This window comes from Thalassophryne amazonica, chromosome 4, assembly GCF_902500255.1.
Source record: "Thalassophryne amazonica chromosome 4, fThaAma1.1, whole genome shotgun sequence".
NCBI lineage: Eukaryota > Metazoa > Chordata > Actinopteri > Batrachoidiformes > Batrachoididae > Thalassophryne > Thalassophryne amazonica.
In genome coordinates, this window is record NC_047106.1 from 136,046,403 (window position 1) to 136,062,363 (window position 15,961).

The 15,961-nt window shown below is 38.5% G+C and overlaps 1 protein-coding gene across 2 annotated transcripts in view; it reads right to left on the reverse strand.

Moving 5' to 3' along the window:
* The window catches only part of LOC117508808 (alpha-actinin-4), a 162,847-nt gene that overhangs the window by 54,708 nt on the left and 92,178 nt on the right, over positions 1–15,961 (reverse strand). For both annotated transcript variants that reach the window (XM_034168643.1, XM_034168642.1), the window contains exons 4-7: positions 13,704–13,790; positions 11,255–11,342; positions 1,090–1,168; positions 700–781 (exon numbers count right to left, since the gene is read on the reverse strand). In XM_034168643.1, coding sequence (XP_034024534.1) covers positions 700–781; positions 1,090–1,168; positions 11,255–11,342; positions 13,704–13,790 — 336 coding nt within the window. The remainder of the gene's footprint in view (positions 1–699; positions 782–1,089; positions 1,169–11,254; positions 11,343–13,703; positions 13,791–15,961) is intronic.

The window sequence follows — 15,961 nt, forward strand, 5'->3', positions numbered from 1 at the left end:
AAGCACGTAAACAGTGTTCAAGTATGTGACAGCACATCGTTTAATTCCCACTGTCAAACAAATTTGTCACTGTCACAGTATAATTTGTGAAAACCTCAAACACACAATGTGTAAAACCACTAAAAACAAAAAGAAAAAACAATTCCCACCACTGATAATTAAGCGATGAAGTCTGTGGCAAATGAGGATATTGCCCTCTGCTGCCTATTATTCAGAAGGCAGAAGCTTCATACTTGTTTTTCATCTTTACTTTTTTGTCACGAAAACATTCAACTTTACATGATTACCTAATCAACCCGCGATGCTCAACACAAAAATAATGTCAGTGCTCAAAAGCTGACAGAAATCATACCTTAATACACAGGGAAAGATATTCCAGAGGAAGTCAAAGCAGGGATGGAGGGAAAACTGCTCATCGTTCTAACATAAAGTCTCACAGCTATGCTGAGGTATAATGGTGGACTTTTTTCCCCACAAGAGAATTTCAAATCATGGACGTAATACAAGAATTCAACTCAGCTGGGACCCAAGTCTGTATAACAGACGTCACACCACTCCGGGTTAGACTAAATGTTTTCACCAACTTTGATAATTACACAGTCTTTGGTCATTCTACTAACAAAGCAACAGACAAAGTTTTTTTTTCCCCTCTTAGCTGAATGAGCAGTCTTGCATGCATACACTCATTTTCAGGCTTACCTTCTGCATCCAACATCTTGGGGATGTCCAGGTGTTTTTCAGCCACCTCGAAGGCATTGTTCAGATTGGTCAATGGGTCATCCTAAAAAAACAATTCCATCATCAGAATGCAAGAAACATGCACACAGGCTCAAATTGCATTATTCATCCAGTAGACTGTTGGATGAGAGTTAAAGATGTTTTGTCTGTCATATTAGCTGCTTGTGTTTTCAGACTTCAGGTTATTTGATCAGCATGTGTGACTCTTATGTGCTAGCTAACCGTTATCTATTCTAGATCAGTTCAAGTAAGTTAAAAACAATCTCATTTTAGCTTTCAGCAGTATTTTGAAATTAAAAGATAAAGTTGCGATGTGAATCTACAGCAGCAATGTTTGTCATTTGTTGGCACCTTTCTGAGTTTGTCGTAATCGATGAGCTCAGGTCTGTGTCTGTGGATCAGGGCGTTGAAGGCAAGACCATCCTTCCAGCTGTTAGATAAACAAAAACAACAAAAGACAGGTTAGCTGACCTTGAGGCACTTAGGATTAGTCAAGTTTGACTGTGACTGGACAGTGCTTCTGCTCACAACCAGCCATCATCCAGAAAGCACTTGTAGTTTAATGCAGTGAAAGAGGATTTCATGGAGGCTGTGAATAACAGACTTCCAGTGTATTCAATACTAATACAGGTTCTGAAAAACTGTTTATCTCAATGTTTCAAGCTGACTAGTAAGTGGGAGGAGTGGGAACTACAATATGTTGACAACTACAGAGGGGTAAAAAAGTATTTAGTCAACCCCCGATTGTGCAAGTTCTCCAACTTAGAAAGATGAGAGAGGTCTGTAATTTTCAACATAGGTACACTTCAACTGTGAGAGACAAAATGAGAAAAAAGAAAATCCAGAAAATCACATTGTAGGATTTTTAAAGAATTTAATTGTAAACCATGGTGGAAAATAAGTATTTGGTCACCCACAAACAAGCAAGATTTCTGGCTCTCACAGAGCTGTAACTACTTCTTTAAGAGGCTCTTCTGTCTTCCACCTGTTACCTGTATTAATGGAACCTGTTGGAACTCATTTGTATAAAAGACACCTAGCCACAGCCTCAAACAGTCAGACTCCAAACCCAACCATGGCCAAGACCAAAGAGCTCTTGAAGGACACCGGGAAGAAAATTGTAGATGTGCACCAGGCTAGGAAGAGTGAATATACAATATTCAAGTAGGTTGGTGTGAATAAATCAACTGTGGGAGCAACTGTAAGAAAATGGAAGACATACAAGACCATTGATAATCTCCCTCGATCTGGGGCTCCACGCAAGATGTCATCCCAAGGGGTCAATATGCAACATGGCTGGGTCTTCCAGCATGACAACGAACCCAAACACACCGCTCGTGCAACAAAGGAGTGGCTCCGTAAAAAGCATTTCAAGGTCCTGGAGTGGCCTAGCCAGTCTCCAGACCTAAACCCCATAGAAAATTTGTTGAGGGAGTGGAAAGTCTGTGTTTTCCCTTCGACAACCCCAAAACATCACTACTCTAGAGGAGATCTGCATGTAGGAATGGGCCAAAATACCAGCTACAGTGTGTGCAGTTTTACCCGGAGAAAAACACAGCCCCTGGTCTTCCAAAGATGTATCTCATCCAAATACTAACCAGAACTACACTGCTCAGCTTCTGAGAGCTGACAGGATTAGGCTTACACAGAGCAGACTGGCTGCTGAGTAAACTGATTAGTAACGAATTGAACTAATTTGTGCAGCGGCAAATATCGCTTCATCAGTCTCATCCAGTGAATTTGGGGCTCTGATGAATGGATGATGTCACATTTCCACTGGTAACATCAAAATCTGCATCCAGCAGATCGACTTTCCTGGTTTCAAGACATATATAAAGGGATTAATATAAATAAATAAATAAATCGAAAATAAATTGACTTTTTTTTTTTTTTTTAACGGCCAAGTCATAAGCTGTTCGCCGTCTACCTTTTTATAGAAACCTTATATATATATATATATATATATATATATATATATATATATATATATATATATATATATATATATATATATATATATATATATATATATTTTTTTTTTTTTTTTTTTTTTAAGTCCAATTTTGCATGCTTTTTTTTTTTTTTTTTTTTTTTTTTTTTTTTTTTTTTTACAGTGCGTTGTGTTCCGCGGCCTCATCAAGCAGCTGGTCGCGACACCACGAAGGGAGAGCACGCGCATTGTGTTCTGCGTGTCTGTTTATAAGAATCTTCTCGCCCAGAAGAAAAAAGAGCGCCAACAACTACCCATAACTGTGTTCTACACTCGGAAAAAGACACCTGCAGCGAGGTGTGAGTCAGTGGAAAAAGACGTGACAGCACAGCGGCACCAGGACGAAGAGGCGCAATCAGAGGAACTGTGAAATACTGGTCAGTCACTATTAATAATTTTTTGTGTCTCCAATCTCGTATGTTGATCGTTAAAATTAAATTTGTTAGTTCTAAAAGCCATCATAATTATTTATAGGAAAACATTCTACTTTTATTTCTCAAACAAATGTTTGGGTCTGAAAACAGGTCGGTCTTATTTTTCTACTCAGGTTTGAACTTTGAGAGTGTTTACACACGAGAGAAAAGTGAGAAAATGTTCATGCCTGATTGAGAAAAGTGTATAAAGTGTGCAATGAGGGGTTTTACAGCCTTAAAACGTCTATAATAATTGTAAAAAATAACGCTGGCCACTTCGCGGATTTCGTTTATTGCGGGCTATTTTTAGAACGTAACTCCCGCGATAAACGAGGGACCACTGTATAATGCAAAAGATTAAATACGAGCTGTGTTTCTTTTTCCTGGTCAAAAAAGGATGAGCAAAAATTTAAAAGTGGTTTGATTTTCTCTTCATATTTATAATAGGCTAATAATAATAATAATAATAATAATAATAATAATAATAATAATAAAAATCACTGGCAAACAGAAAAAAATAATAAAAATTACAAGTTTTCTCTTATTCCAAACATGCAAGTAGGGTGAGGTCAAAAAATCTGAAACTGTCAGACTGTGAGCACCAACTTTGTGGAGGGTGTGGGAGGGGGTTACCCTCCCACAAGTGGGGGTCTGGGTCGCCTCCCCTGGAATTTTTTTTTGAAAATGATTTACCAAATGGTGCATTTTGAGTACATTTTTAAGGAAGAATAGAACAAAAAGCCCATATTTATTTTATATATGTACACAGAGTGGTGAACGTGGTAACCGGAAAAAAGTACTAATTTCAATGACAACAACTTTCCATTCATGATATAGAAGTCAAGTCACAGCTAGGACACAATTATTAAAAATTTAAATTGCAGAGCAATGTATGGTGAGCTAACTGAACAATATTCAATTAAACCTATTTGAAAAGTTATTCAATAGCAGAATAATTGTCACTTATAGCTGCGTAGATTCAAAACAAAGAGGTTCTATTTGATATGAGGTAAAATAATTTTAATACTGCATTCAGCGCTGCTTTATCATGTGTCTGTGAGACAGCTTAGATTGAACTAAGCTATAAATGAGGCAATATGACTCCTGAACAACCTAAATCAACACTCAGAATTTAAGTTTCACTGTCATTTTAAGTAGTTCACAGGCGTTTGCAGGTTGCTTGCAGTAACATCAGGTCACATTAAGTGAGTGAGTGATCAGCTTTTTAAGCACAGTCAACACATCCAAAACAAATGATCCATTTTTCACCAAAAACCTAGAGCCAACAGGAAAGCCATCACTTCATGAACAAAAGAAATTTGGTGAATACATTTTTTTTTCCAGTTTTTTTTTTTTTTTTTTTAAACAAAGAGCTGACCATTGATGACCTTTGTGGTGAGAAACATCGCTGGAAGTTGTTGTGTTGACTGCACAAACTTTCAAGCAAGGAGGCACCGTTTTCCATGTGAAGCATACTTCAAATGGCTGTGATACCAGATGCATTCAGCTTCCTCATGTAGCCCGAGAAATCATCTCCAACCTCGCCCTTTTCCTCCAGCCATGACCATTTCAAGTTGTTTTTTTATTATGTTCACAGTGAACACAATGTTATCATGTTTATCGTGTAGATAAGGCCAAAATCTCACCTTTTGTTCAAACTGGTAGTGTCCCAACATTTCACTCTGCCTTTGAAACACGGGACTGTGTCAAGAAATATCTGAGTCCAAATGCTCAAACTGTCTGAAAATGCTGTAGTAAGAGCCACGACTTATGGCAATTTAAGTTAAATATGATGCAAATGTCATATTTCATTATTTTGTTATTTATGTCATTTGATGTTACGCATAGGTCATAATGTTTAAAAGGTTAAAAATATTAACATTGGATGGACAGAACATGAACCTTCTTCCTCCTTCCTGCACCCCTCGCAGCAGCAGTTGGATTAAGCCGCGCCTCCAACACAAGGAGCAGAAAATGTAAAGTCTTAAATCTGTAAAATAAACCATTAATTTCTGAATTCAACAGTAGTTACGGGCATTATAGGATTTATTGTTTTAATCACTGCTCTGCTTTTAAGACTTTTTTCTCTATTCAACTTTGCACTGAAATTTGAGTGCAACTGCGCATGCGTCACAGAGAGTGAGTGAGCGAGCAAGAGAGCGAGCTGTGTGTCTATTTACTACGACACCACACAGAGACAAGTGAGGAGGAACAAGCATTTCTAGAGAACTGGGTTAATTTATCTTAAAACAGTCAATCAGAAAAAAACACTCCTGCTGCTGTAGGAACATTCCTGAAATAAATCTTTTTCTTTAAAAAAAAACCAACAAAAAAACAGACCCAGATTTCATTCTAACTGCAGGTGAAAATGAACGTGCCACGTCAGGTAAGTGAGGGGCGTGAAGCACGAGTCCGGCAGCACTGTTCACTCTCCAGTGGGCAATCGTTACTGTCAAGCCCTGTCATATATTCACACCCTGCACCAGGAGCTTTGGCCAGTCAGAAGCGCAGTCTGAGGACATGAACACGAGTAACATAAAAGTAAAAAAGAAGTAGAGGAAAAAATGGTAAACATGCAACCACTGGGAAAGCTCTCCATGTGATGTCTGTTGGTAAGTTTTGGCAAGATACAAAACCTTCTAACGGACTCACTGTACATCAGCTGACAAGAAACACTTAAATGAGAAAAGGACTTGTACAGAACAAAAAAACGAATATCAAAATTTCGTATGCATTACTCATACATTTCAGTCATAGTGGGAGAGTCACGTACGGCCTCACTGCATGCTCTACACAAGTAGTATCATTTGAATCCCACTATTTTCAATAGAACTGCCCATTAATGTGTAAGGATAACTTACTAAAATTTTACCACCTATGAATGTGTAAATTTTTAAATAAACCAAACAACCTCTGACTCTGTGTTTAAAAAAAAAAAAAGGGGGGGGGGGGGGAGAGAAGTTAAGAAAGACATCAAGAAGCTGACATAGGGATCTTATGCTGGAAAGTTTTGCTTTGGATGTATAAGTTCTACTAGTAAGCCTGTTAACTCAGTGAATGAATTAGCAAATGAATTACCGTGAATTATATCACACTGTGGCACTTTCTATGGCCTTCATGTGACATCATGCACTTTTCCGTGTGTTTCCCAGCTTTTATAAACCTGTAAAAGTTTAATTAGGTCATTTCCAGTTTGTGGTCCAAGGAGGGACCTTTCTATGGAATAGAATCTTAGCAGCCAAACTGAACACATTTCACTGAGATTCAAACAGAATTAGTCTATAGCATTGTATCTTCCTGTGCAATCTACATTATGTGTACTTTAAAAGGACATTTAAATGTTGAAAATTGCCCACTTATCTTGCAGATCAGATATTACAGTGGTATTTACTGTATAAATGATGTTTTAGAGGTTTGACCACCCCTGTAATAAACAAGACTATGTAAAGAGAAACACTGAATATTTACAGTGCATCTGGAAAATATTCACAGCGCTTCACTTTTTCTACATTTTACATTACAGCCTTATTCCAAATTGAGTACTGTAATTTCCGGACTAGAGCACACCTAGATATAAGCCGCACAAAGCAGTTTTAAAAAGAAAAAAAATAAATTGTACATAAATAGGCCACATTTGTTTATATGCCGTGGGTATACACAGAGATGTTAGAAAGATATTTTTTAACTTTTAAATAAATACATACCGCAAATGCTTTTTTTCTGATGAGCAAGTCATCCAGCGCACATGCATGGTGTCCCACGGCGTCTCCGCTCCACACGGAGAACTGAGCACCGGTAAGTTTAACTTTTTTTTTTTCTTTGTGGATCATGAGGTAATGTCATTGCATGCACCCAGGATCACCTGGTGTCTGTGGTAAATGAGATGTTACTAGGGATGGGTATCAACCGGTTCTTTTTCGAGTATCATTAAGAAATTATTCGATCCACCGATATCAATAGCCTTTTTGCTTAACGATTCCCTTATCGGTCCTTTAGAGCAGCGTTGTTTTTGAGGGCGTTTGTTGGGAAAATGATTATTCCTCTATGTTGATTACAGACCCTGCAGCAGCTCTGTAATCAACAGTTTCTGCAGCGCGACATCACTTTGAAGCGTGAACCAATGAAACAATGCTTCGATCCACTGGCTCGTGGTTCTTTGAGTCGCTGCTCTTCAGAAACGGCAAGTCTGCTTCTTAACCCCTCTCAAAGCCATTAAAATATCATGAGTCATTTTGTGCGTATTAAAGTCACTAACTGGGACTCTTGTCTTGTTGCAGTCAAGATATGAGAATCGTCCTCCGTTCAGTTGGCATAGTTCCAAACACTGCGCGACTCTCTGCTGAGACAGAGTCCGGTCGGAATTAATAACTTCTAAACGAATTGCCGCTTTGAAAACGTAATACAGTCAAGAAACTATAATCGATTAAAACTTTTTCCTCCCAAAATGAGACATGCTGCGTTCTTTATAAATTACATCCTGACGTGCAGGACAGCCAGCTGCAAGAGCTCAGCTCAGATGTATGGAAAGACATTCATGCCAATAATGTCTGAAAGGAAATGCTTTTGACAAAAACTACATATTTTGTTTATTTCTATTTATATCCAGAGATCAAAGATCCACCATGTAGAGTTTATTATGTCCAAAGTTTAAGGATCCAGTAACCAGTTTCATATTTATTTACTTTAAGACTCAATTCATTTTAAATTTAACCGGCTTACAAAGCGCCAAATCACAACAAAAGCCATCTCAAGGCACCTCACATAACAGTTCAACATAAAAAATAAAAAAAAATCAAATATATAATTAAAAACAGAAGTAAAAGAATAGAACAGATTAAAAATATAAAAACTATTCATAAGAAAGAATAAAAATAGGCTTTCAGTCTTGACTTAAAAATGTCCATGGACTCTGACTGCCTCATGGTCGCAGGAAGACCGATCCACAGAGCGGGTGCACGATAAGAAAAAGCTCTTTGACATAGAAAACCTGCAAAGCCTATTTTAAGTATGCAAAAAATTCACAAGAGGTATCGATAATGGAATCGATAAGGAATCGGATCGATAATGGTATAGATATTAATAAAATCTTATCAATACCCATCCCTAGACGTTACTGAAGCGCTGTAACTTTTTCAACTTGTAGCACAAAGACAGAGGGGGGCTCCACTGACTGATTTGACTGAAGCGCAACTGTAGCGCAAAGTGCCAGAGGGACTTTTCTTCAGCCAAGACAAGGAATTAAGTATTTTCAGACGTTTTCTTCAGGACATGTTGATGAATCCACTAAAACTAACAGGTAAGGCTTATTTATTGTGTGTGTGAATTTATACCGTATGAGGACCGCAGCTTTCAGCCAATTAATGGGCAGCATCAATTGACATATTTCAGTTTATGAGAAAGCCCGTAAAAATCCATAAATCAGCCGCATCACTGTTTAAGCTGCAGTGTTCAAACAGTGTCTTATAGACCAGAAATGATAGTAAATTCATTTTCCCCTCAAAATTCTACTTACAACAGTTCATATTGACAAAATGAAAACATTTTTTTTATTTTATTTTTAGCAAATTTACTAATAATGAAAAACTAAGGAATCACATGTATGTAAGTATTCACAGCCTTTGCTGAATACTTTGTTGATGCACCTTTGGCAGTAATTACAGCCTCAAGTCTTCTGGAATATGCCGCCACAAGCTTGGTGCACATATCTTTGGGCAGTGTTGCCCATTCATTTTTGCAGCACTTCTCAAGCTCCATCAGGTTGGATGGGGAGCGTCGGTGCACAGCTATTTTCAGATCTCTCCAGAGATGCTCAATCGGATTCAGGTCTGGGCTCTGACTGGGCCACTCAAGGACATTCACAGAGTTGTCTGAAGCCACTCTTTTGATATTTTGACTGTGTTCTTGGTGGATTGCTGCAGAGATGGTTGTCCTTTTGGAACATTCTCCTCTCTCCACAGAGGAATGCTGGAGCTCTGATGGAGTGACCATCGGGTTCTTGGTGACCTTCCTGACTAAGGCCCTTCTCCTTTGATCTCTCAGTTTAGAGGGGTGGCCAGCTCTAGGAAGAGTCCTGGTGGATCTGAATTTCTTCCATTTACAGATGATGGAGGCCACTGTGGTCATTGAGACCTTCAAAGCAGCCAAAATGTTTCTGTATCCTTCACCAGATTTGTGCCTTGAGACAATCCCATCTCTGAGGTCGACAGACAACTTCTTTGACTTCATGCTTGGTTTGTGCACTGACATGCACTGTCAACTGTGGGATCTTATATGTAGGCAGGTGTCTGCCTTTCAGAATCATGTCCAATCAACTGAATTTACCCCAGGTGGCCTCCAATTAAGCTGTAGAAGCATCTCAAAGATAGTCAGTGGAAACAGGCTGCACCTAAGCTTAGTGTTGAGCTACATGGCAAAAGCTGTGAATACAGTAAAACTTGCATATAATGGATTCAGGCGGATGAAAAATTTTTGTTTGTTATTGAAATCAGCTCAATGTACAAAACGGACAAAATCTGTTATACATATGTTATATGGATGTAATGGATTAGTACAGTCAGGAGGCGCAGAACGATCTACAGGGAATCCCTAGCACCAATTAAGTTTACGTAGTTCCTTGCTTAAACGCTTGACTTTGAATAGGGACCTGCCTCATTTAATGGACGGGTCAAATCTTTGAAAAAATAAACTCCTGCCTTAAATAAGTGCCAGGCATTATGCACATTAAAAAGGATTACAGGCCGAGTCACTATTTTTTCTAAGTCCACTGCGGAGTGGTACCTTAAGATACTAAAGCCTGATTTATGCTTCTACAACTCCATAACTCTGTGGCCATGCAATGATGTAGGGGTGACCCTTTTAAAGTTCTCTGTCGCAACAGTGGCTTTTTCTGGACCAATTTGTCCCTCAATAAGCTCCACTTCTTTATCCAATCATCAACCTCCAAACCAAAGTTAATGCAATTTCCCTCCATGAATTGTTTAGGCTCTGTGTTGTAAAGTTGGTCATATTTGTCAACTTTTCCGCCAAACGCTCTTCTTTGATCCACGATCGAAATGTAATTGTGGGCGCACTGCAAAATCTTTAAAAATATGATGGGAGAGGAAGGACTGAAAGTAAAAAAGTGACCAATCACAGCCCTTGCAGTCTCCGTCATTTCGCAGGTACGTGGCAGGCTACGGAGGGTTTGCAGCCACGCAGATGGCACTGATCTAAAGCGGTTGTCTTTGGTTCTTCACACCCAGGGATATGTGTGAAACTTAATACCATATCACTGTGCAGGCAGCAAGCAGCATTTTGTTAATAATCGTCTGCCTTGAATTACAGCCTGCCTCGTTTAGGTGCCGGTTCTGAGCACAGTTTGAAAAAATAAACAAGGAAATACGGCCCCTCTTTCCTCGAATCAGCTAGCATCAGTGCTGATAACAATAATAATAATAATAATAATAATAATATAGCCTTTATTGTTATTGTACATATACATACAACAAAGTCTGTCCTCTGCATTTAACCCATCCAAATTACAGTTTGACACAATCCAACCACTAGGAGCAATGGGGCAGCCACAACCCGGTGCCTGGGCTTAATATTTTTTTTTTTTACCTCCGTTGTGACTGGGCAAGTCCAGACTGCTCAGTCTGGTACATGCAAGGGGTTTAAAATGGAAAAACATTGTGATGGCACAAGACATTTTGTCTAATGAAAGTGAAAATACGTTATAAAAAATCCGGTATGCTTATTACATGGAAAACTATACAAAATTATTGGGGCCTTTGCGTTTGTCCGGTGAGTGCAAGTATTCAGTTTATACGAAGATGGGTGGGGCGAGTTTTTCCTGTACTTGCATACATGTGATTTCTTAGTGTTTTTTTAATACATTTGCAAAAACCTCAAAAACCTCAAAAAAAAAAAAAAGGAAAAAAAAACTTTCTTGTAGTCATTATGGGGTGTTGCGAGTAGAATTTTGAATGGGTAAGAAAATTTATTTACTCCATTTTGGAATAAGGCTGTAACATAAAATGTGGAAAAAGTGAGGTGCTGTGAATACTTTCCTGTATAATAGTTTAATAATTGGTCTTCAGAAATGCAAATGTGTGCATGAGCTGTTGCATGTTACCTTATGTGGAAGTTCTGCACATTGACATTCTTGTAGGGAGCGGTTTTCCTCTGGCACCACAGCAGTAGACCCTCCTTTGCAGAGGTCTCTGGATAGGGGAGGAAAAAGAAAAAGGACAGAGAGACAGAAGTCTGAAGACACGGAAGAAATGTTCAGTCCCATCACATCGTGTACTTATTCTGTTCAGCATTGCACAGGCAGACAGAAAAATGATCTGGTCCTGTAGATGTTGGACTAACAAAAAATACTTTTTACATGATTAAACAAATATTAAAAAGTAAGAACCACGAATCCAAATAAAAACTCTTCAAAATGTGCCATTGTCCCACAAACACACATCTCAGTCAGTGCACAATTTTAGTTTGCTTTCAGTCATTCCACTCCAGAATATCTAAGACACACACCTTAAATTTTCACTGACACAAATCATGTTTAAACAAAATGGCCACTTGTTCCGTTTTAAACACACTGAGTGCATCCAGAAAGTATTCAAAGTGCTTCACTTTTTCCATGTTACAGCCATTTTTTCCCTCAAAATTCTACACACAATAACCTATAATTACAATGTGAAAAGGTTTGCAGGTTTGATTTCTGCAAATTTATTAAAAATAAAAAACTAAGAAACAACATGTACATAAGTATTCACAGCCTTTGCCATGAAACTGAAAACTGAGCTCATGAAGTCACAGGAATTGTCTGTAGACCTCAGAGATAGGATTGTCTTGAGGCACAAATCTGGGGAAGAAACATTTCTGCTGCTTTGAAGGTCCCATTAAGCACAGTGGCCTCCATCATCTGTAAATGGAGGAAGTTTGGATCCACCAGAACTCTTCCTAGAGCTGGCCGCCTGTCTAAACTGAGCGATCGGTGGAGAAGGGCCTTAGTCAGGGAGGTGGCCAAGAACCCGATGGGCACTCTATCAGAGCTCCAACATTCCTCTGTGGAGAGAGGAGAATGTTCCAAAAGGAAAACCATCTCTGCAGCAATCCACCAATCAGGCCTGTATGGTAAAGTGGCCAGACAGAAGCCAGTCCTTAGTAAAACGCACATGGTAGCCCACCTGGAGTTTGCCAAAAAGCACCTGAAGGACTCTCAGACCATGAGAAACAAAATTCTCTGGTCTGATGAGACAAAGATTGAACTCTTTGGTGTGAATTCCAGGCATCATGTTTGGAGGAAACCAGGGACCATCCCTACTGGGAAGCATGGTGGTGGCAGCATCAGGCTGTGGGGATGTTTTTCAGCAGCAGGAACTGGGAGACTAGTCAGGATTGAGGGAAAGATGAATGCAGCAATGTACAGAGAGATCGTGGATGAAAACCTGCTCCAGAGCACTCTTGACCTCAGACAGAGGTGATGGTTGATCTTTCAACAGGACAATGACCCTAAGCACACAGCCAAGATATTAAAGGAGTGGCTTCAGGACAACTCTGTGAATGTCCTTGAGTGGCCCAGCCAGAGCCCAGACCTGAATCTGATTGAATATCTCTGGAGAGATCTGAAAATGGCTGTGCACCAACACTCCCCATCCAACCTGATGGAGCTTGAGAGATGCTGGACAGAAAAATGGGCAAAACTACCCAAAGATATTTGCACCAAGCTTGTGGCATCATATTCAAGAGTTTAGGCTGTAACTACTGCAAAAGGTACATCAACAAAGCATTGAGCAAAGGGTGTGAATACTTACGTACATGTGATTTCCTAGTTTTATATGTGCAAAAATAAAAAATTAAACCATTTTCATGTCATTATGGGGTGTTGTGTGTAGAATTTTGAGGGGAAAATGAATTATTCTATTTAGGAATAAGGCTGGAACATAAAATGTGGATAAAGTGAAGCGCCGTGAATACTTTCTGGACGTATTCTCTCTCTGTGTATATATATATATATATATATATATATAAAATTCAACTGAAATCATGAGCCCAAATAAATAAAATACTAATCTAAAACCTGTCACATGTAGGGGAAAAAAGTCTATCTGGGACGCTTCAGCTTATAATGCAAATAAAGACCTGAGACAGCACTCTGAGCTTTGTAAAACTTACCGAACAAACAATTTACAATATATTTTAGATCAGTGTCTGATCACCATCTCAGGGAAGTATCAATCTGATGTAGTCAGGTGACTAAAGCAACATAGATGTTTTCCCCTTTTTATTTTGTTGAGCGCCATCTCCTTTTTGTTTCCTGTTACAAAGCCACTCATATCTCATTCATGACTTATTACTTCTTTATGACGTGGGAGAAAACAAAAAACAAAACAAAAACACAAGTTAAGATGACCATGACATATGTTTGTTTCTGAAAATGAGCCTAAATATAAATTTTCTATACTTTGTTACTAGCGTCCTCTCTGATTACTCTTACTGGTGAAGACTAAATGGCAGAATTGTTGTTCATGAAAACACAGCTGGAGCTCGAGTTGAAAAACCACAAGAAGCCGTACCTTCAACAGAGATGTCTTGGATGGCAAAGCGAAGGATGATGGTCCAGATCATTCCCAGGGTCATCTTTGTGTTTCCATCCACAATTTCTACACCCACACAAAATTAATAATTATTTCAATTAGAGACTTTGAAAGTTCTTAGTCACTTCCCTGTTAATTATGGCACCTCAATTTTTGATTGCTTTAGTTTGACAAAAATGGTGAATGTTTGAGCTCAGTGAAACTTTCAAGCTTGATCAAACACTTGTGAATATTTGTTTAAAGTGAGCTTCCTTTGAGCAGTGACTAAAACACTGGTGCAATAAATAAAGTACAAAATATGAATTTTCAGAAAATCTACAACAAAATCTAATTCATTGAACTTCGCTTTATAAAAATTAAATCAACTCCATAAGGTCAGCTGTATTTTTTTAAGTGATATGACTGAATAAACTAAAGGATTAGATTAAAAGAATGACTCTCCACTGTCAAATTAGTTTGTCTAGCTCAACATGTATTCAGTGTTTAAGCAGTGTGCTAAATAAGAACCCCCATATACATCCGTATGCAGTTCCCATGACTATAGAGCCAGAAATAAATGAGAAATTCAAGCAATGAGAAAAAACATACGAGATACTTCATTACTATGCTGACAGACAGCACGCAGAGTCCATCACGGGTGCACATTATATTGGTACCGATGCAACCAGCTGGCCTGATGATGTGCACAGTTCTGTATGCCAGCCTGCAGTGATTTCTGGGCAGCATGATTGTGTTTCTGAACTTGTACTAATGCAAAGTTATTGCAAGGATCCTTGTAATTCTAAAGGAGAAATTCAACATTTTTCAACTTAGTTTTCTTAGTTGAAAAATGTTTGTGAAAGCCTACAAACCATGTTTTCAGTGTCTTGTACAAGGACACAGACAGGCAGCATGATGAGGATTTGAACCAAGGTCTACATATTGGCAGGGCAGCTCCTAATGTATATTTTACATTATATCTCAATCAAACGTGCCCCAATCACTCTCATATTTGAAAGTGAGGTGCAGACTGGAACTCGCTATCTCCTGACAAAGTTTGATCCAGATCAGATCCAGATTGTGGATTTTGTGGACATTTGAATTTGATATTGGAAAGAGTAAATCTAAACATTTTTGATCAAACATTCATGAATTGGATTACGTCTGTTGTTCGCATTGGGATGAATTTACTGTGCAGCGCATTGTTTTTCTTCTGTCATGCGACGTGTTGAGTCAGACTGCCTTCAATATTTTGTCCATTTTAAGTTTGATTTGTTTGCAAATAACAGCATATCATAAAACCTTGCTCTGTACAGATATCAAATCAATGTACGTGGCGTGGTCATTCTGCGGCCATCTTATCTGTGAAATTTTACACCAATTCATATAAAACCTCAACTTTTTTCAAAACGTGGTGGCGTTATCTATATGAACTCACATGCAGCGGAATAGTCTCATACGGGGACAGTGATTCAACGCAAATATGGATCTTTACAGTAGATGAAAGACATGAGTAGCACAACTCACTGAAATCTTAGTGAGATATTTCTAAAGGTGTTTTTGACATGAAGTTTTCACCAGATGTTGGTAACAACCCAAGTAATTCACACATTCTTAGAAATCAAAAAATAGACGCTCATAAATTAATGTGTAATAATGTGAAATAACATGGAAAAAGTATTGAACACCTGCCTCTCGTCAGCGAAAATTAATATCAGCTGGTTTAGTCCTAACTGATGTCCCATAAAAAGGTGTCTCATTACCAAGGTGTCATACAAGAAACCTCATGATGGGTAAAAGCAAATAACTCTGCCAAGATCTTCATAGCCTTATTGTTGCAAAACATACTGTTGGCACTGATTACAGAAGGACTTCTAAACTTCCAAATGTTTCAGTAAGCACTGTTGGGGCCATAATTCAGATGTGAAAAGAACATCATTTCATCATAAACTGGCCACAACCAGGTGCTCCTCGTAAGCTTTAAAAAGAATAATGAGAAGAGATTGCGAAAAGCCAAGGAGCACTTGTGTAGAGCTTAAAAAAACAAACAAACATGGAATTAGCATCTTAAATTGGTTCAAAGAAAATAATAATGGAAGAGTCTTTTCTGTCACTCTCAGGGGGTGGTGGGGCAACAAAATTGGGGGCACTCCTGCAGAGTTACTGTACACCACAAAAAAAAATGGTTTAAATATGAAATATGCACTGTGTACTAACACACACACACACACACACACACACACAGTAAGCTATGGAGC